Source organism: Solanum tuberosum, unplaced genomic scaffold, assembly GCF_000226075.1.
Source record: "Solanum tuberosum cultivar DM 1-3 516 R44 unplaced genomic scaffold, SolTub_3.0 scf00052, whole genome shotgun sequence".
NCBI lineage: Eukaryota > Viridiplantae > Streptophyta > Magnoliopsida > Solanales > Solanaceae > Solanum > Solanum tuberosum.
In genome coordinates, this window is record NW_006238977.1 from 1,019,066 (window position 1) to 1,039,953 (window position 20,888).

The window sequence follows — 20,888 nt, forward strand, 5'->3', positions numbered from 1 at the left end:
CAAGGTACAAAATGGAAGAAAAACTAGTTTTTGGTTTGATAAATGGTTGGGTGGTATGAGCCTCAAAGATCGTTTTCCTGACATCTTTACATTGGTTCAACACCAACAGAAGACTGTCGCTGAAATGTGGACACAACAAGGCTGGGATCTGATCCTCAGAAGAAATCTGAATGACTGGGAAATTCCCAGAATACTTGGATTGTTTAAGGTTCTGGAGAATTTTCAAGGTATACAAACAGGCGAGGATTATTTATGGTGGCAAGGGCACAACAAAGGTAGTTACAAGGTGAAAGAAGGATACAAACAGATAAGTCCTGGTGGCATTCAAGACTTGAAATGGCCTTGGAAGCAAATCTGGAGGACCAAAGTGCCACACAAAGTGGCATGCTTTACATGGCTACTAGCCAATAAAGCAGTTTTGACATTGGATAATGTGGCCAAGAGAGGAATCTCTCTATGTAACAGATATTCCTTATGTGGTAAGGCTAATGAGACAGTGAGACATCTCTTCTTACATTGCAACTTTACTGTGCAGTTGTGGCAGATTTTCCTTAATCTCAGAGGCATATCTTGGTGTATGCCTAGCAAGATTGATGAGACTCTATTCAGTTGGGAGATGGCTGGAGTTGGGGCTACAAACAGAGAAAGATGGAGGATGATCCCTGCTAGTATTTGGTGGATTATATGGAGGGAGAGAAACGAGAGATGTTTTGAGAATAGGAACAACAACTTGCAGGAAGTAAAGCTTAAGTGTATTTTGTTGTTCTGCTTTTGGTGTACAAATGTCTACTCCAATGAAATTGAGTCAATCATAGATGTTTTAGGATCCATTTAGATTTGGTTCAGTTTTTGGATAGATTATACTTTCTTTCTGCTTTTGTAAATATGGTTTTTCAGTACTACCTAAGTACTAAATGAAATACAAATGTTACCAGTTTCAAAAAAAAATAACATCTGATTTCCTATGTGGTCTTTTCTTCATAAACATGTGCATATTTTGTGCTACTGGCAAACTTGATTGAAACGCATTCCAGAAATTTATGTGATTTCCTCTACATTCTCTGCTTTCCTCCATTATCTCCACTTTATAAGTTCTTTAACTCCCAGCTCATTCTTAACTGTTTCTGCATTCTGTCCAGACCCTGAATAGAGCTAATATACTACTATAGCTCAGTTAAATCTCTCTTGTATGTGCTTTAGGTTTTTCCCTGAAAGAGGATATTTCCTGAATTAATCATTGTTTCTAAATATGTTCTGAGGCTGACAAATAAAGATCCAGCGCTAGTTCTTAAAATTCTCAGCCTTCAACTCTTAACAATGAATAAATAGCAAAACCATTCTACAACAATTAAATGGAAACATGATCACTATCCTCAGTTACACAAGAGTCGAGACATGGTGTGAATCATATGACAAAGACTCTTTTATCATAAAAAGAGTAAACTTTTTATTCCTAATATCCCAATTTATGTGGCAGACTTGCCTTTTTAGTCTACCCAAAAAGAATAATATCTTTTTCTGTTTAGAAAAATTTTAACTTTACACTTTCCATTTTACCTTAATAAAATGATTTATAGTCATATAAATGTCCTTGATTTGTTCCAAACCACAAGTTTCACAAGTCTTCCTTTCTTTTGTAAACTCCGTACCCAATAAAACATGGCCACGTAAAATGGGATGGAGTGAGTATGTTCTATGAAAATAACTGCAATCAAAGTAACAAGATCACTGCAAATGATGACTTACCGTCCTGGCTGGAGCATTAACTCCCATTGCAAATGTCTCTGTCGAGAACAGAACCTAAGAAAGAACCAAGAATTAAATGAGCATCTAAGACCTTCAAAAGTAAAACTCACCAAAGGACAGGAATTTTGATAACAAATGGGTCACAAAATGGCTAAAGGAGGTAAAGAAAATTCAGCAGCAGTAGTAAAAGTAGATAACATGAAAATGACTAGCCCAACGTGCAACTTAGTTCAAGGATTTCACCACTTAACTGATAATTCATTTCATCATAACTGTTTTCCCTTTATTTATTTAGTTAATTTTTTACTTGAAAAGAACATAACATTAGATCACGAGTCATACTTCAAAAAACAAGAATCATGGGGTCCAAAATTTCTTAATTGGATCCAAAGCTAGGACTCTTCCCAAATCTTAAGAAGTTATTTTAGTATAATTTCCTACTAGGATATACTATCAGTGCTAGTTTATACAAACATGACCAAATGCTAATTGTTTTATTTTTTTCTTTCTTAAAGGTTAAATAATTTTATTTATAGAAGGGAAATCACTGCATTTTAAGTAGTATTAGTATACCTAAAAGAAGAGAAACATTAACCAAAATATGTCTCTACAAAGGTCACCCAATAATTATCACAAAGACACAAACAAGGGGCCTCATGGATAAAACAAAAAGAAACTAGTGACCAGAGGTTACTCCTCACATGTACAAAATTGTTCTCAACCCTCCTATTCCTCTTTCTCCAAATTACCCACTTGCTTGCTAGTGGAACTACATTTAGGTCTTCTCCTCCATCTTCTGAAAGCCCAGCTATAGATTGCCTCCTTTACTATTCTCAACATAACCCAATGTACTCCAAACCAGTTACGGACCTCCCACCACAGGCGTGTAGCTACTTGGCAATGTAATAGTAAGTAGTAACATAATTTTCAAATATCTTAAATTAACTTCCACTAATTTTCATTGAGTCTCTAACTTTATTCTGTATGTCTGAGTATCTAATGAAGTATATGAGAATGTCTTTGTGTACACTAACAAGTGCTCTAGCATAAAATTATATGCCTCTTGCATGCTTAATGCAGAATAATATCTGAAATTAAATAAGTAATTAAATATAGTAACATCCTAACGATGTGCTACCTCCACAAGGTAGTGGTAAGGTCTGCCTACACTCTACCCTCCCCAAACCCCACTTAGTGGGATTTCACTAGGTATGTTGTTGTTGTTGTAACGTCCTAACAATATGGGCATTTCTGTGGAACAATGTGCCCTTTCCCTTAAAAAAGCTGGTATGTTATATTACCTTAACCAAACCTCGACAAAAAAGCATTTCTACAACTTCCTTGACAATTGGGAGGAGCCCTGCATGATGCACAGCAATGCCCCTGTGCAGAAGGCTTTGAATTCTGACAATCTGTAGTTTAGATGACCATCAATAAGACACTGTTCTGCAATTAGCAGGACACCAAGAAGCAGATGGTCCGCAAGATTAACAAATGCAGCAAATTAGGTAGGACACCTGCGGTAAGTTTCTGTCAGATCCCTTAAGCCGCGAAAATGCTTTATCACAGAAAATCCTAATTTCACTTTTCTCAGAACTACTTGTGAGATCGGTACCAGGGATGTTATCAGCTGATTTGTCACATCGATTCTTCGAAAAACAAAATATAACCACCTGAAATTACAATTTCATGATAAATATCAGGCTTTAATTTATGATAAGTCTCCTATCAACCTGTAAATGAAAAACGGTACTGTTAAAAAATTTAAAAGAGGAGAAGAAAAACACAGCGGACAAGTTATCAAGAGATTAAATACTAACAGCAATGCTAACTACACTGTAAGCACGCGGTGGAAGGAATATATACAAGGAACCATGCATGTTAAAAGAATTTTTTTACATACAGGTAACAGTGATTTCTTCAAGAGTTTATTAATCAGCGTCAACCACAAAGACGCCTCTGATCTCCTAAACCCCATAACATTCTGTCCAGGCCCAGTGCTTTGTGCTCCCCAACCACCACCAAAATTCCCGAATCTTTGGGGACCAGAATGCTTGTGCTGCTTCGCCTGAGAAGAGCTATCACGCCTCTGTCCTCGACCCTTATCAGCAGCTGTTGAAGACCCAGGACGCAAGCTGGCGCCGCCAGAGACAGAACTTGTGGTCTTCTTCTTATGTACATCTTTGGCTGCTTTAAATCCATGAGGCAGAAACTCTTCATTCTCACACACTTTGTAAAGCTCCCCAGAATAGAAGAGACAATGTTCCAAAGGGACAGGTCTTTTGGTCGTCCTGATAGAAAAGTCCATAAAAGAAAAGGAAACCAGATCAAGCAAGCACTCTATAGATATATTATAATGATAAAAGCTCCTATCTTGTTTCCTGAGTCATAGTAGGTCCCAGAGAACTTCAAGAAACAAAGTCATGTAACTTCATTTTTTTTTAATTATAATTTAAAGAAAGCACGACTAACCCAGTAACATGAATTTGCTTTTGTTTTGTACGACCAATCCAGTCTGCAAATTCAATTGTGTTGGGTACCTGCAATAAAAAAATGAAACATCTCTTAGTTTCCCTCCTAGCACAAGCTCAAGCATTTTCTTTTCTAGTTCATAGATAGAGACCAATAGTGGGGCTAACATTTCTTCCCACTGAAGCACCTACTTATATTATGTCTTCCCACATTGAGAGCTCCTTTTGACAGGTTTTGCTAACCTATTACATGGCAACTGCAGTAGGTTAGCATCTTTCCAATTTTAATTACCTTCAAATACCCATGCAATGTCATAAAACATTGGGGACTTTCAATGGTGAAATCTCTTTTTACTGCCAGCAATTTGCACACTGGCAAGTTACAGAAACCCTGCCCACACACATCTTTACTTGCCATCTTGGTTATCTATCGGCGATAATTCTACAGACAATGGTAAATGATGAATGGCGACTCGGGACCTACTGCCGATCCAAGAAATTGGGTTTCCATTTATTTCAAGTTGTATGCCATAAGCCCTAATAGGATTTCTTCTGTTCACTTTTCTCATTTCCCTTTTTTCTAGTTTTCATTAGACTATTGTAACTGCCGATCCAAGAAATTGGGTTTCCATTTATTTCAAGTTGTATGCCATAAGCCCTAATAGGATTTCTTCTGTTCACTTTTCTCATTTCCTTTTTTTCTAGTTTTCATTAGACTATTGTAAAACAATCAACCAAATGAGGTAATTCAAGACTTTTTCTATAAACAAAAGTAGGCACAATTGCCAACCTACTACAATCATGCAATAGGTTCCCAAAGTCCTTTTTTAGGAAGGATTGTGTTCCCACTCCAATAGAAATTAAGAGATCTTCGACATAGTTGTCTTTATGGTCGAAATGGTCCAAAATTTGACACTGAAGTCTAGAGAGCATAGTCCCCTTTGTGCTTAAATTGATCAGGGGAAATGTTATTGAAAGCCACCTCAAGATGAAAAGAGGACCAGATGTAATATATATATATATACACACACACACACACACATATATATATATGTAGACAACATATCAAAAACAGCAAAAAAAAAAAATTATGACGGTGCTGTCCAGGCTAGGTTGTGTGTACCTCGACTATTCCACCGTGTACCTACTACCCCAACTAGAATAGGTACTGGACCCACCAAGGCTTGGGCAAATGGGAAGAAATCGCTTAGATTGTTTTGTCACCGCTAAGATTTAAACCTAAGACCTCATGGTTTTCCACTCACTTCATTGACTACTAAGCCACACCTTTGGATGCAGCAAAAATCTTACTGTCAACGACACATCAAAAAAAGAGTTTCTGGAAGAACATCTGACATTAGCTGACTAGTTCTACTTCTATTTTTGGTTCTTTTTTAAGAGGAGCGAGGGATCAACTAGATGAACCTTAAGACTTTTGTCCAACATACCCATTGTTTACAAGCCACAGTCCACAGAGATAATTTGATGGTCAATTACAAATTTGAAGATGTCCTTTTTCTTCTTTGTGGCACCAAAAGATTTCTTGTCGACGGGATTTGGTGAAAGAATAAATCAGCATACTACCAAGTTACAGATTTTCAAAAGTTTCAATCTGGTTTCCTATGTTTCCTCTCAGCAGTGCAATGTATCAAGCAACCGCTTCTGACCAACAACCAAGCACTCATTATCATCAATTAATGTATACCCAAAACTGATTAAGGAGTGTCATGTCATAAAAAAGATGTCTCATGCCATAAAAATGATAGCTAATCAACCCTGTTGGAGTATAACGATTATGACTTTGATGACCAAAACAGTTTTTCAAAATAGTAACTAAGGGAGGCCTCTAATCCATGACAGCCTACAATTGTTATTCACATAAAGTATAATATGCCTGTCTGTTGACCCTATTATGCTATTTTAGACAATAGTAATTAAGCTCAGATCAAGCAAATGTCAAATGCTACCTTTCTTAGATAGGCCAAGCATCAATGGTTCAAAGGGGCAGTCACTATACGTATGAGTACCCCACATTGATCAAATGTATAATTATACTTTGTAAAGTGTGCATATAAAAAGATGCAGGCATAAGGCCATGGTCTCACGCATTCCCATAAATCATCTGTGTGCCTTTATTTCTCATATATTGATGCTGGTCGAATAGGGTTCTCTTCTAATAGACATTTTACTTTTGGATATTGTGTTCTAATTGGAGACAATTTAGTATCCTGAAGAGCAAAGATCAAAGTGTGATTACAAGATCCGATGTCAAAGTCTTGAGCCATCGCAACGGCAACTTGAGAACTCATACGGATCAAGCAAATATGGAAGGAATTTAAGTTCAATAACCCACTCAGATGGAACTTGTGTGTGATGATCAAGCTGCACCTGATAGTGCATCAAGTCCAGAGTTTCAAGAGAGGATTGAATACATACAAGCTGCTATCACAGAAAAGATACTCTCAAGAGACATTGTCACTAGATTCATAATGTCAAATGATCATCCAAACATATTTACCATGTCCATCATCGAATTAGTTACATCGACATTCGATCAGTGGGCACTGACTTCAGGTAGAATGTTAGATTTGCTAAGCTAAATAGTTAGAAGTTGTACTACTGTACGTATCAGTGTCCTTCGTTTATCAAATGTGAAGTTATACATAGAAAAGTGTGTATAAGAAAGTGCAGGTGTAAGACATTTGTCTCAGGCATCCTCACACATCTTTTTGTTGTGTCTTTAACTCTCATACCTTCATTAAGAGTACTGATCCAAAGCACAAAATAAAGTGACTAAAATATCAAGACCTACCGTAGCTGAAAGGAGGACAAAGTTGATATGTCTTGGGAGCATAATGATAACTTCTTCCCAAACAACACCTCTTTCAACATCATTGACATAATGCACTTCATCAAATATAACCTAAACTCGCAACAAAAAAATACCAGCAACCAACCAAATTATCTCAAGTACTGGAAAGGTTGTAGAAGTGAAACGAGCAGAGCAAAATATTTAATAATTACCCATTCTATATCCCGAATCATATCAGCCCCTCTATAAAGCATTGACCTTAATATCTCAGTGGTCATTATAAGACAAGAGGCCTCAGGTCTTATGCTTATATCACCTGTGAGAAGGCCAACATCAAATTTCCCACAAAAATCCCTGTATTTCTGATTGCTGATTGTTTTGATTGGAGCTGTATATACAGCCCTGGTACAGTGCTGCAGCACACAATAAAAAAACATAAATTTGGTGCAAACCTATTGACAAATAAAGACAAGAAAATTTGGACAGGATTGACCCAAAAAGTTGTAAAGGAACTTATAAATAGGATATGTAAAACAGAAGACATTTTATTTATAAGCAAAGAAGAAGATTATACCTTAGATATCAGTATAAAATTCTTGATATATTTTTTATAACCAAAAAAAGAGTCGAATAGTATAAAATCCATGATATAAAGTGAATTCATACTTTAGCTGCCAAAGCAAATGCATATTCTGCCACAACAGTCTTCCCAGCAGATGTATGAGCAGCAACAAAGACAGAGTTCCCTTTTTCAAGATGATAGATGGCCTGCAATTAACACAATGAGAAGGACCACAATTTTTTTAACAGCTTGATAGGCATATATATGCCTGAAATGAAAAAGAAAAAGAAACACAACAAATCTTTTCAAGTTAATAAAAAAGCAAACAGAACTCAACCTATTATGTTCAAAATTAACACTTTGCCATTCATGCCAATGAAACATCATCTGACTAAAACATGGGCCTCATGATTGAAAGCTAAGTTGCTCGGACTCTCCAAAAATGTTGCCGCACGTCGGATCTTTCAAAAATACACTATTTTTGGAAGATCCGACACGCACCAGTCGACATTTTTGACGAGTCCGAGCAACATAGATTGAAAGCATGTATTTACCCATCAATTTTAAGGGACACGAGATTAAATAAGGCAGAGATATGCCAAGTTCCATATCAGCATTGAAAAACACTACATAAACCATAGATTTATACCTCTTTTTGAAAGGGGTCGAGTTCAAATGGGAAAGTAAGAGCCATATCAGGGATGAGATCATGAAATCGTTCTACAATTACTTCACTGCCACCAGTAACAGCCCATCCCTGCATCAGATGTGTAGAGCAAAAGCATAAAAAAGAGCACTATACTTGATGCAGTATTCAAAAAATTGGAGAACTCCTCTTTAACTTATCAAATGAAGGAAATGGAAAACTCTGTTAAGCAAGAAATGTGTCTGTTACGTCATTCTCTTGGCGTGCACCATCTTTATCCCCATCCAATCTTGATATTGATCCTTCTGCTTCAACAGACAAAATCTCATCCAAGACGGATATCTCAGTGTCTAGACCCTCATCAGCCACTTCGGACTTGTTTACTTCAGCTTCAACCTGAAGTAGCTCTGGCTTGACAGATGGCAATTGTTCCGCTTCAGATTGCAATTCAGACGTATGACCTACATGAGAGGAATAATTTTTTTTTTTGAAAACTGGTAATTGTATTCCTCAGAATTAAGGGTTAAGCTGGCCATCTCCAAAAAGATATCAACAATGAAATGGAAAAAAAAACTAATTACAGATATCCTAAAAAGTCTATCAACTGGATAGCATCCTCAATGTTTTCTTCTTAGAGAACACATAGAGAAGATAATTCTCTCTCTAATAATTAATTTATTTCACAGTGGCCCATGATTCAAATATATATCATTGTTTGATAACTTTGCTATAATCTTCCGGTCACTACTAGGAGCAGAAAGCAAGTCTTCAGGAATCTGGAATGAGGTGGTCGAGAAGTGTGAAAAAAGATTGGTGAACTGGAAGAGTCAATATCTCTCCCTTGGCGGGAGACTCACTCTCATCAATAGTGTTCTCGACTCCATGCCTACCTACATGATGTCTATCTTTTCTATCCCAGATGGGGTCATTAAAAGACTTGATGCAATAAGGAGGAATTTCCTATGGGAAGGAAATAGTGACACTAAGAAATTCCACTTGGTTAAGTGGGATAAATTGATTGGGAGCAAACAAAAAGGAGGTCTTGGGGTAAGGAATTTGAAGATTCAGAACCAAAGCCTTATGATGAAATGGCTATGGAGACTAGCATCCAGTGAACAAGCACTATGGAAAGAACTTATCAAGCAGAAGTATGAAATGGAGGATCACTGGTCTACCAAAATGGTCACTAGTACTTATGGAACTAGCATCTGGAGGGCCATCAGAAACTTTTGGCCAAAATTAAGAGAAAATTGCAGCATTAGAATAGGAAATGGCATGAAGGTCTCCTTCTGGGAGGACAGCTGGTTAGAACAAGGCTCTCTAAAAACCCTCTTCCCAGATATCTACATTCTGAACCAACAACAAAAAGACACTGTGGCAGAAGTTTGGTCAAATCAGGGATGGAATTTGAGTTTTAGAAGGCCCCTAAATGATTGGGAGATCCAAAGACTAGTAGATTTCTTTGGAATCCTTGAACAATTCAAAGGAACCTCTACCTCCCAAGATGGATTGTTTTGGAATCATAACTGCAACGGAAATTTTAGTGTGAAGGAAGCTTACAAAAAGCTCAACTCTTTCATCCATCAGGTTACTGGCTGGCCATGGAAACTTATCTGGAAAGTTAAAATACCTCCTAAAGTGTCCTGCTTCACTTGGCTACTAGCAAAGCAGGCTGTTTTGACTCAGGAGAACCTCATGAAAAGGGGTATCCAACTGAGCCCTAGGTGTTTCCTGTGTGGAGAAGAGGCTGAAACAGTCAATCACCTCTTTCTTCACTGTAGGATCACTAATATTTTGTGGAGTATTTTCACCAATTCGAAGGACCTTGAGTGATGCCAAGAAATATTGTCCAGGCCCTGAAGATATGGAGTAGCTTTGCCTACATTTCTGGTCATAAAGAAAGATGGAAGATCATCCCCACCTGTATCTGGTGGTCTGTGTGGAAAGAGAGAAACCTCAGATGCTTCCAGAACAAAAGTAACAGCATCCAGAAGATGAAGATGAATTGCTTGGTTTTATTTCATTTTTGGTGTAAACAGGAGTATATGGAAGATCTAGAATCAGTAATGAATGCTTTAGGCACCTTGTAATTTTTGTTATTTAGGATTTGAAGATCTTCCTGATACTCTCCTTTTATTGTAATTAGTAAACCTGTAACAAGTTGTGGCAGGTTTGATTTTTTGGAAAATATAATACAAGACTCTGTTACCTTCTCAAAAAAAAAAACAAAAAAAAAAAAATCTTCCGGTCTCTCCAATGTTTAACTAGAAGCATCACTTCTTTTTTGAAACAGTTAACATATCTTATATAAATAGTAATACAATACAAAGACAGTATAATCATCCCTAATCACAGGACTGTAAAGAGACCAAACTTACAGCTCCTCTATCATCTACAAGGAGTCGAAAACAACAAAACTTGAATCATGATCTTTCTACACATGTGCCTTTACACCAAAAATACAAAAGTACCAAACACTTCAACTTTTGTCTGCTTGATATGACTTGATTTATCTTCAACGCATCACTTCTTCTTGTAAAATAAAGTTTAGAAAAAGTCTCACCTATGCATATGTTACTTCACAATTCAACATCTCCTTTAACTTCCATGGTTACTACTTACTCATAGTTGAATTATATGGACATCTCATCTAAAAGCTTAACATGTCAAAGAGAGAGCACTTTTTTTTTCTAAAAGGTAAGAAGTATTATCAATAAAGGTACCAAGATGGTACTAATATTCAGTACAAGCAAAAGAACATATCCAGTCCTACATCACAAGAGAATCAAACAAGTCCATTGTTTTTAGCATCCTAGTTACATAATTCTCTTTCAACACAAAAGACTAAATTCTGAATACATATATGGCTTAACATAAGAAGTGGAATCCTTTCTGCCTTCAAAACATCTCTGACTCCTTCCGAGAAAACTGTCCATGCAATACAGGCGGGTATTTACTTCAACAGTTTCTTCTGTACTCTCCTTGATCTAAGGTCTCCCCCCACCCCCCCTCAGGCCCCCCCCCCCCCCCCCCGAATTAGAAAAGCAGACAGCAATTAAGCATTCCTCGTCCATAACTAGGCTGAAAGTGCTGGGAACTGACCCTTAAGAAGTTCATCATTGTCCTGTGAATCTGTCCAATTCTAGTTTTTCCTCTCATCACCAAATTTCAACTTAATGCTGTTTCAAAATCACCCCCATAGAGTCATGATCTGCTTCCGAGCTGCAACCCCAAAGAGAAAACCAACTATTCTGGGATCCCAATATCTATTTTTGCCATATTTAGTAACAATGACCCTCTTCCACAAAGCATCCTTCCCATCATTCAACCTCCACAACCATTTATAGAAGACTTCTGTTATCTACTTTGAGTTCCCGACTCCAAGTCCTCGCTCATTTTACTCCTAGTCACAGACTCCCATTTAACCAGATAAAACTTTGTCCTTTCGACATTTCCACCAGTTTTTTAACTACAGATCAAAGATTTCCATCCCACAAGGTGAACATCTGTTCTCTTTATTTCCTTGCCCTATGAAGTTCCTTCTAAGTGAATCCAATCGTTTTTTCACCTTAGGAGATGAGGGGAAAAGTGACATAACATAAGTAGAGAGACCACAATGCTAATTACCAGAACTATCCATCCTGAAACCCCACATCATTCTTTCTAGCACCCAAGGGAGTTAGGGGTGGCAAAACCAAGCCCAACCCGTTTAAGTTTGGGTGCGTTATTGACCCATCCATTCATTAGCTCAACCCATTAAAAAATGGGTTAATATGTAACCCAAATTGGCTAAAATAGTTTAAATGAACAAATAAAACAATTAAGCTTGGTAAAAATTGGGTTGGGTTGGGTTGGGTCTAGACCCGTAATGTAACCCATTACCTAACCCATTTTGACCCAACCTGTTTTGACCCAAGCAAATTTGGGTTGGGTTGGGTCTTGACCCAATAGTTGTCTTAACCAATTATGTCCCGTCTAAATTTGACCCCCCGTCCAATTGCCACCCCTAACGGGAGTCCCAAATGTGTAGTGGGAAAAGCTTCTACTTTACATTGCAGGATCTCAGCAAACTGAGCAATAGAATCCACAGCATTAACAGAGAAAACAGTACTTTTGGATAAGTTAACTTTCATCCCTTGCACAACTTCGAACACCAAAAAAATGACCCTCAAATATAGAGCTTGCACCCTGTCTACTTCACATTGCAATAAGGTATCATCAGCATAAAGCACATGTGCAATATCGTCTCCATTTCCTTAATTGCCATCAACATAAAATCCATTTATCCAATGCCTTTATCCAACCTAAACCAGCATCCATGACCTTAACTTAAGACTCGTGATCAAAACTACCTAAGCACATGATGGTGTTCAACAAACATTTCACTCTTCTGCTATGGAAACTGCTTTCCCAACAGAAGTGGGAAAAAAAGGAAAACATGAGCTTCGAGGAGGAATGCATGACATATAGGCATGCTATCCTAAAATATTACATGTTTGCTATGTACATCAGATAAAGAAACCTAACTCTGTCCTGGCTAAATTGGCCTTTTGGCTAATCTAGAGATCTTTGACTATGAAATCACTCTTCAAACACAAGAAACATAAAGCAATTAAAAGAAGTCTCTAGATGATACAGACCATCTCCAACAAACTCCGTGACATCCTCTTGCCAAGCTTTCTTGAACAAGTCATCAAACTGCACGGATAAGTCACTCTGCAGATTGCCAGACAGAGATGTTTGTCAAAAAAAACAGAAGATGAGAACAAAATTACTTGACACATTCCAAAGCAATTCTGGCAAGCAGACCTAGGGTGCATATAATCCACCACAGTATTTACTTGATAGGATGGAAATATAAAAGTAAATGTCTATATTTTATATAAGAATATAAGAAAACTTGAATTTATTGTGGTACTAACCAGTTTCACCTCCACTGTGTTCATGACAGCACTCTGATCCTCATATATATTCCAAGAGCATGAATGTGTATCCTTAGAAATATACAAATAAGATGTTTCATAACGTCTTATATACAGAATAATAACTTAATCAAAAGCTCTTCAATGGTTAAAAAACTCAAAAACCTTACCTTAAGATCACCAAGATCAGGTCCTTGCTTAAAGCTTGGAGGAGCGGTTTGGGCAGGACCGCCATTAAGCACCTCCCTTACCCATTCACCATTTGTAGCACCATCAGGAACAACTCTGCCCAGCGAAGGGGAATCATCCAAGCCACCAGGTCGAAACGGACGACTATTAATGCTTCCTCTAACAAAATCCTTTGGTGGTCCAACAATGCGCGGTAGTGCCCCAGAATCATCAGCTCCAATTGTAAGTTCTGATACGTCTCTCTGAGAAAGTCAGAAGTGAGCCAAAAAATGTCAGGATTAGCAACCAAAAAGGAAATTTCAGATCCTGAAATTCTCCAGTGGTTTTAGTACGGAAAGGAAATGAAAATCAGTAATGAAAGGAACTTGTTAAAGCATGAACACTTAAAAAGTTGATAAAATGATAATGCAAATTCTGTATACCTCCTCTGACTTTGGTTCCCATCCTCCATTATCCAATCTGTCCCGCTGACGTCTAAAAGGCACTTCCCATGTAGGAACAACAACAGATCGAGGCAAAGATGGATCTGGAAGGATTTTAGCTCTCTCAAACCAATCAAACTCCCACTGCCTTCCGACTTTTTCGGGAGAAAACTCATCTGCGTCCAGCTGAGGCAATAGATACTTCTCCCTAATAAATTCCTTTATTGTTTCAGGTGTTTCCTTTGGAAATGCAGGTGGCTGAAACATAAAAATGATCATAAACAGTGTTTACACTTTTTTTAAGAGGGATGTGTATGAGAACTGATATGGAGCAAGTATTGAAGTTATAATTTTAAATATTAAACATCAAGTACAGATGTCATTATTAAGGAGTTTAATAAAAGGCAATGACTGAAGTGATTCCTATAACTGGAAATATTAAGCATGGATATGCTGCTAGTATATGAAATTTAAACAAAGATTTGAAAGTCCTTGGCCTTATAGGTAGCAGTTCAAAGAGAAATCAACCAATCAACTATCATTCTGTCCCAGATTAGATTGGCTGGGTATCGGAATCCTCTGTATTCATTAAACTCCAGGTACGTTCTGTTTAATGCAAGAAAAATTGTCTTTTAATGAAAAGTTAGGGATTCTCTAAAACTAAAGCTTCCTCAAATCTCCCACTTATAGAACAGTCAGAGGCCAAAAGCTAGATTAAGATCATAGAGCCAAAACAATACATAGGCTTCAATTAAGGAGTCCCAGAAAGGACAGCCAGAAGTTTGCAGGGTGTTAATTATTACTGCAAAAGCAAATTGGAGGGAAAAAGACAATCAAACTAGGTCCAGCCCTAAAGTTTGATCTCTAAGAATTCTGCAAATAATATATTACCTGTTATTAGGTAGATATCAAGAATTTGGTGGGTCCTGGCTTGATCTGAATTATATGGACTTGATTATCCATCCAAATCAAGAAAGTGTAGTGTCTGCTAACCAATCAAGACAACCCGTAATTATAAACAAGACCCCTTAGTGAAAATCCTAGATCCGCCACTCACTGAGGGCATGACCCTTGATAGGAGCGGGGCAAGGTCGAAGATTAAGGTAGAAGGGTAGTAGGTAGGCGGGAGTATTTCTTTCCCATTCTTAGAGTATTAATATTATTCTTCTTGTTTTCCCTATCTTTAGATTACTATTACTACATGTTATTATTAAACCTCCTTATCTTATTTCATCTTGTTGTTTATGCGTGTTACTGCTGCCTCTTTTTTATTGTTTGTTTAGCCGAAGGGTCTAACGTAAACAGCCTCTCTACCTTCTAAAGGTAGGAGTAGGTCTGCGTACACTCTACCCTCCTCAGACCCCACCTATGGGATTATATTGGGCTTGTTTTTGTTGTTATTGGTGATGGTGGTGGTGGTTGTATCAGAGCATGATACGAGCATGGTATCAGTTGAAAGATATTCTTACAGAGTCACTCTATCACTCCAAAATCCGAGTATATCTATTGCAAGTTAGGAACATACAATATGTACACTCCTACTTGATTTGAGAAGGAACATTCATGATTGGGAGATGGAAGAGTTTCATAACTTGATAAAGCTTTTGTATGGGCTAGACACACCAAACAACTTTTCGGATGTATGGAGGTGGCGGGAGTCTGGTGACGGCTTATCCACTATTAGTTCTTTTTATAAGAGTTTGCTAGTGAGAAAGGCAGGTACCTTCCCCCCACAATTCCATTTGGATCCCTAGAGCACCAAGAAAGCTTTGTTTCTTGGCATGGTTGGCGGAAAGGGGTGTGACCTTTTTAGATGAAGTTAGAATATTTTTTATGACATTATTTTTCACAAAAATGAAGTTAAAATATTATTAACAACAGAGCATTAACTTTCCCAAATACAAAAAGCATACCAAAAAGTTAAAAAAACATACAAAATACATGATTTTCTATGAAAGCCACCCGATCATCTATACAAAAAGTAACCTCATGGGTGCACCAAAAAGAAATAAGAGAAAAGAGGTTATTTCTCAAGTGTATGACATATTTCTCTATTCCATCAAAAGCTCTATTTCTCTCTCCATATAGTCCACATCAGTGCTAAAGGTGCAACTCCACATGCCTGTGTCTTCTATGAGCCCAACTAAACATTGCTTCTTTCATAGTTCTCGCCTCTTGGCATTACCCACTCAAACTCAAACCATCACATCAGCTACCCCCATAACAAAAATGCTTCCAGGCAATGTAAGAGTAGGTGATCTACGTCTTCCCTTGATTCTTTGCACATGAAGTACCAACTAACACAAGTTTATCTTTCTCTTCCTCAAGTTCTCCATTGTCAAAATCACCTCCGTCATGCCTAACCATGTGAAGAAGCACACCTCTCTCAGTACTCTAGGGATTCATATCAACGATGTGGGAAAACAATCTCTTGTTTCACTAAAAGCATCACATAATAGGACTTGATGGAACAGACTCTATTTCTCTCCATTTCCCGACCTTGCAATTCAAAACACGTGCTAGAGCCTTGTTACAGAATATGGTAACAAATCACAGAGTGATTGTAGAATATTACAGAATAATAAGTTATTGTAGAATATTTTTTTTTATTTGTTTTGATTGATTTCCTTTTGTAGGATTCTCTATAATTGTATAAACACCTTGTATATTCATGAATAGAATAACAACTTCTTTCATTAGATTACATGGTATCAAAGCCTGGGGCTCAAATTTCTTTAGAAGTTCGACTCTTTTCCTGGCAGCCTAAGAAAGGGTTGGGTCACTCATTTGGAGTGACAAATTTAGTCCTCACCCCAAGGCAAATAATCCCTTTCCTCTCTTTCCCACTTGTATTTTAGCAATCTATTAATATTATTATCATTATTATATTGTTGTTGTCATTACTACTATTATTTAGATATTTTTTAAAAATACCCGGTGTAATCCCACAAATGAGTTTGGGTGTACCTAGACCTTACCCTACCTTGGGAGGTAGAGAGGTTGTTTACGATAAACCCTCAACTCAAGGAAAAGCATATCAAAGTAGATGCTATAGAAAGCATGACAAAGCAAAATATAAAGAAAAAAGGAACAACTACAGTAAAATAGTGCAATTACTACATATATGTAGCTTGATTTTTTCTTTCTAAGTTTTATTTGGTATAATGATGGCACGAGTTGAGCTTAAATTGAAAAACATGATTAGTGACAATCATACAACTACTCCCAACTTATAGAGGAGTGAGGCATAGTTGTTGATTCAACCTATTCCTCCTATTGGTGACCTAATTCAAGGACACTCCCATTTTTTTGCCATATTTTCAAATTACATCTCTCCCACATCAAAATGCTCGCCAACTTTACCGTAGACATACTCATTGTTCGACTATCACACTATAATTGCAGACCATGAGAACTTGCCTCTTCTTACACGCAATACTTCCCTCCATTTCTCCTTGTAATCCCCTTGTCTCTCCTCCAAATCCTGACAGACTTATCTAGTCCAGAGAGAGCGGCTCACTATTTAACTCTAAGAACACTGAAACAATGTGCCCCATTCCCCATCACAGATCATAATAGATGGTGGTACCCTACCAACATTTCTCACCAAAATCCTAATACATTTTTTTTTATGACAAGGAAAACCCGCAGCCGCTACCCTTTAAGTGCGCACAGGGTAAAACCTATGTTGCTCGGACTCTTCAAAAATGCCAACGGGTGCGTGTCGGATTCGCCAAAAGTAGTGTATTTTTAAAGAATCCGAGATGGGTGCAGCATCAAAAGTGAAGAGTCCGCGCAACTAAGGGTAAAACCCCCGCTCCTATGCAATAGCTCGCAAACCACATAGGAGAGGTAACCCACACTAGGCAAGCCCGATGCGACGAGCTCGACCCAGAAGGCAAACCCCTTGCTTTCGCTGGCAAGGGGTTTCGAACTTGAGACCTCCAACATGGAAGTCCCAAGCCCAAACCACTGGGCCACCCCTAAGGGTACCAAAATCCTAATACATGACATATCATGTGTGACATATATAGCATTTACAAAAATAAACATGCATCTCCTACTTTCTTTAAAAAGGTCAAAACAACATGTGTACCTATAGCCCAACAAAGTTCCCAACAATAACATCGCTAGCAAACTTAGGTCAACATATCCTTACATCTCGTTCTATCTTTCAAGCTTCAAAAATTTCTGCACATCCATCTTCAGTCTTCAAAAGGTTACCATGCCCCAAACACCAGTGTGTAATAGCTTCCGGTGAACACACCCACTTTCTGAAACACCCTACCAAACACGTCCTTGCAAATCTCTTCCCCCTCTTGGTATACTCACTTGAATCCTAAATATTGGTTCATTAAATTTAATTGTAGTCACATCACAACATTCATGAACAACTTAATTTTTTATTTTATTTTTGATAACCGAAAAATCCGTCATGACCCGCCCTTTGGACCAATCACAGCCTTCTAAACTCAGTGGATAATGGGCCTGCCCCTCTACCTTTCTCCACTTAAATACCAAGCTTTGCTTTGCATGGTGTGGGGCATGAACCTGCGACCTAAGCCACAAATCCTCCACCTTTTTGCCACTTGAGCTAGGCCTTGGGGGCATGAACAACTTAATTATTAATCTTCTTTGATTCAACAGAAAAGAAATAGCCTCCTCCGTTAACCACCATCCAATTGATATCTGGATAATGGAACAAAGAGGAAAACAGTTGATGGGAAAGCTAAGAAGACACTCAAAAACTTGTATTGTTGCTCTCTGGTCACCGGATAAGGCCTGACATGGATGATCAAACTCAATTATGAAAAGTGAACTCCCTAAAGAAAGAATGACGCTGAAATGTAGTCAGCAAAGCAAAAAAGTCATCAAAATCAATCGGAAAGCAGTTATCGCTTCTCTGATCACCAGGAAGAGCATTCACCTAGACTGGAAAACTTTAGGATGGCGATAGAGCACCTTGGAAGAAGAAAATATTAACAGAAGTTTTATGACAAAGGCTCGCGTGCCTGCAGTCATCGAAGAAGTGCTACTGCTAGGTGACACATGTGGGCGTGTGCCGCTTCCGACAAGATTCTAGTTCGGGGGGTTTTGTTGTGAGGTGCTTCCGACCACGGTAGTGTGGTTGTTGGTTGGAAATATTTGTCAGATTATGATGTATTCACTCTCCCCTTAAACCCCCAAGGGTTACTGCCTATGTAGGGAGCATATAACGGTTCAAATATAGCAGAATGAAGAAAGAGTATCCATATAATTGACCCAACAATTTGGAATTAAGTGTAGTTCTCATTGTTGTCATAAATAAGTCATATTAATTTAAAATTCATTTTCCTCTTTTCATTGGTGGCTAACGAACATGCATTCAATCAACAAACTAAAATAAGTAAAAACATAGAACTGTAAAATCTTCAGGAGTGTATAGATAGGGAGTGTAAATATATAAAAAGCTAAGTAATTTCTTCTCATATACCTAAATCTTGATTGACAGAGTTACCAAGTAGTAAGTCCTATCCAGTACGGGTTCAATGAAACCTGCGAATTCTGATTCAAACCCTATTTACATGTGATTGATTAACATGTATTCCTATCAGAGACCTCATTCCAGCTCCACATATGTTGTAGATAACTGTTATGAAGTAATAAAACCTAAAATGGATGAACACCTAATGTGCGTGAGCATGTATGCTAGAGTGTGTGTATGTGTGCTAAGACCATAGTAGGGCTCGATAATACAAAACGTATAATGGTAACTTGTCCTTCCTAAAAAAGGAACTTTTCATGCTAGAGCAAAGACTTGGATGAAACTTGAAAGACATTCCAAGTAAACACATGTTTTCAGATAGTTGTTAAAAAATAATAGAACCTAATATAGATGAAATGCCTTTTAAAGAGCATTAAATCCCTCTTTCTACCCAACGTCATTCCAATCACTCTCCCTCCTATCCCAAGATCCAACCATCTATTGCTTCCCTTTCGGTGAAAGAACTTATTTCCAACTTATTTATCCAAACCATATATGGCAATCAAGCTAGAAAAAGACTAAGAAAATGCTCTTGGAATCATTATTTCCATTGCTAATTGACACATTTCAATCATTATCATCAATGAATTAGGTGAAAGTGCAGAAAGAGTGGGATTTGAACACTTGGTAAACAAATGCCTACATAGCAGTTCAAATGCTACACCTTAATTCAGGACCTAATGCCTAAAAATTCTAGATACATCTCTGTAGAAAGTTTCATGTTTTGACAAGTCCCAGTTGCAAGCAAGGTGACCCCAATACCACCCTTAGGGGTATTTCGTGATTAATTATTATCTCTAACCAAACACAGTCTGCATTTTATAGCGGGATTATTACCTCTTATCCCTCGTACCAAATGAAGCACTTAATAAAAGTTAAAATAAGGAGTGTGAGTGACAGAAAAGCTTACCAAAATGAAATCAGGAATAGAATTGAGAGGAGTATCGCGCTCAACAGGAGGGAGAGGCTCGATCGTGAGGTGACCACTGTGTCCAGTAAACCCTATTCGAAAAGATAGTTCCTTTGCTGCTACTAACCGATCCATTGCTCTGTTAATGCTCTTTCTTCACTTTTTTCAGTTTTGATTCTTCTACAGGCACAAAGCAAGTGTATCAGTATTCTGATATCTCCGGCGATGTTCAGCCGGAAGAATGCCGAAGAAGGTATGAAATTTTGCCGTTTGCGGTGGTTTCGGAGATACTTGCCGGCGATAGGTCACGGCGGGATGTTTATTTATATTTTGTTTTTTCTTATGACCTAAATATTTAGCACTTTTGCCTCTAAGGGTGTGTTTGGTATGAAGGAAAACATTTTCCGGAAAATGTTTTCCAATTTTCTCATGTTTGGTTGGGCTAAATGTTTTGGAAAATGTTTTCCAAATCAACTCATTTTCCTCAAATTTAAGGAAAATGACTTCCCTTCAAAACTTATGGAAAACATTTTCCAAAACTCTCTTCCAACTTCAAACCTGCCCCCAACCACCCCCCCCTCCAAAAAAAATAATTTTAAGTTTGTTTTCAAAAAATATTTCAATTTCAAAATTTCATTTTTTTCACCCTTACCCTTGACCCCCCAACCCCCCTCCTACGCAGAC

At 37.8% G+C, this 20,888-nt stretch overlaps 1 protein-coding gene across 2 annotated transcripts; it reads right to left on the reverse strand.

Moving 5' to 3' along the window:
* Window positions 1–1,631: 1,631 nt before the first annotated feature.
* Window positions 1,632–20,552, reverse strand: LOC102593100 (ATP-dependent RNA helicase SKI2). 2 transcript variants are annotated; one of them, XM_006343976.2, is made up of 15 exons: window positions 20,205–20,552; window positions 13,771–14,028; window positions 13,330–13,590; window positions 13,160–13,231; window positions 12,878–12,953; window positions 8,487–8,698; window positions 8,241–8,348; window positions 7,696–7,797; window positions 7,242–7,442; window positions 7,030–7,140; window positions 4,219–4,286; window positions 3,650–4,037; window positions 3,264–3,419; window positions 3,048–3,158; window positions 1,632–1,800 (listed from the first exon to the last, which is right to left on the reverse strand). In XM_006343976.2, exons 1-15 carry the CDS (start codon window positions 20,337–20,339, stop codon window positions 1,726–1,728), a joined length of 2,334 nt encoding a protein of 777 aa, XP_006344038.1. In that variant the 5' UTR covers window positions 20,340–20,552; the 3' UTR covers window positions 1,632–1,725. The 2 variants fall into 2 exon arrangements, with proteins under 2 accessions (XP_006344038.1, XP_015162656.1); XM_015307170.1 differs by lacking the exons at window positions 1,632–1,800; window positions 3,048–3,158 and adding an exon at window positions 3,165–3,263 and having other exon boundaries at window positions 3,362–3,419.
* Window positions 20,553–20,888: the final 336 nt, after the last annotated feature.

Coding starts and splice junctions, on each gene's coding strand:
- LOC102593100 (XM_006343976.2), bottom strand. CDS start 20,339: ATGGATCGGTTAGTAGCAGCAAAGGAACTATCTTTTCGAATAGGGTTT. Junction 8,349..8,486: donor GTGCACGCCAAGAGAATGAC/GTAACAGACACA, acceptor CATCTGATGCAG/GGATGGGCTGTTACTGGTGG. Junction 7,798..8,240: donor TCGACCCCTTTCAAAAAGAG/GTATAAATCTAT, acceptor TGTTAATTGCAG/GCCATCTATCATCTTGAAAA.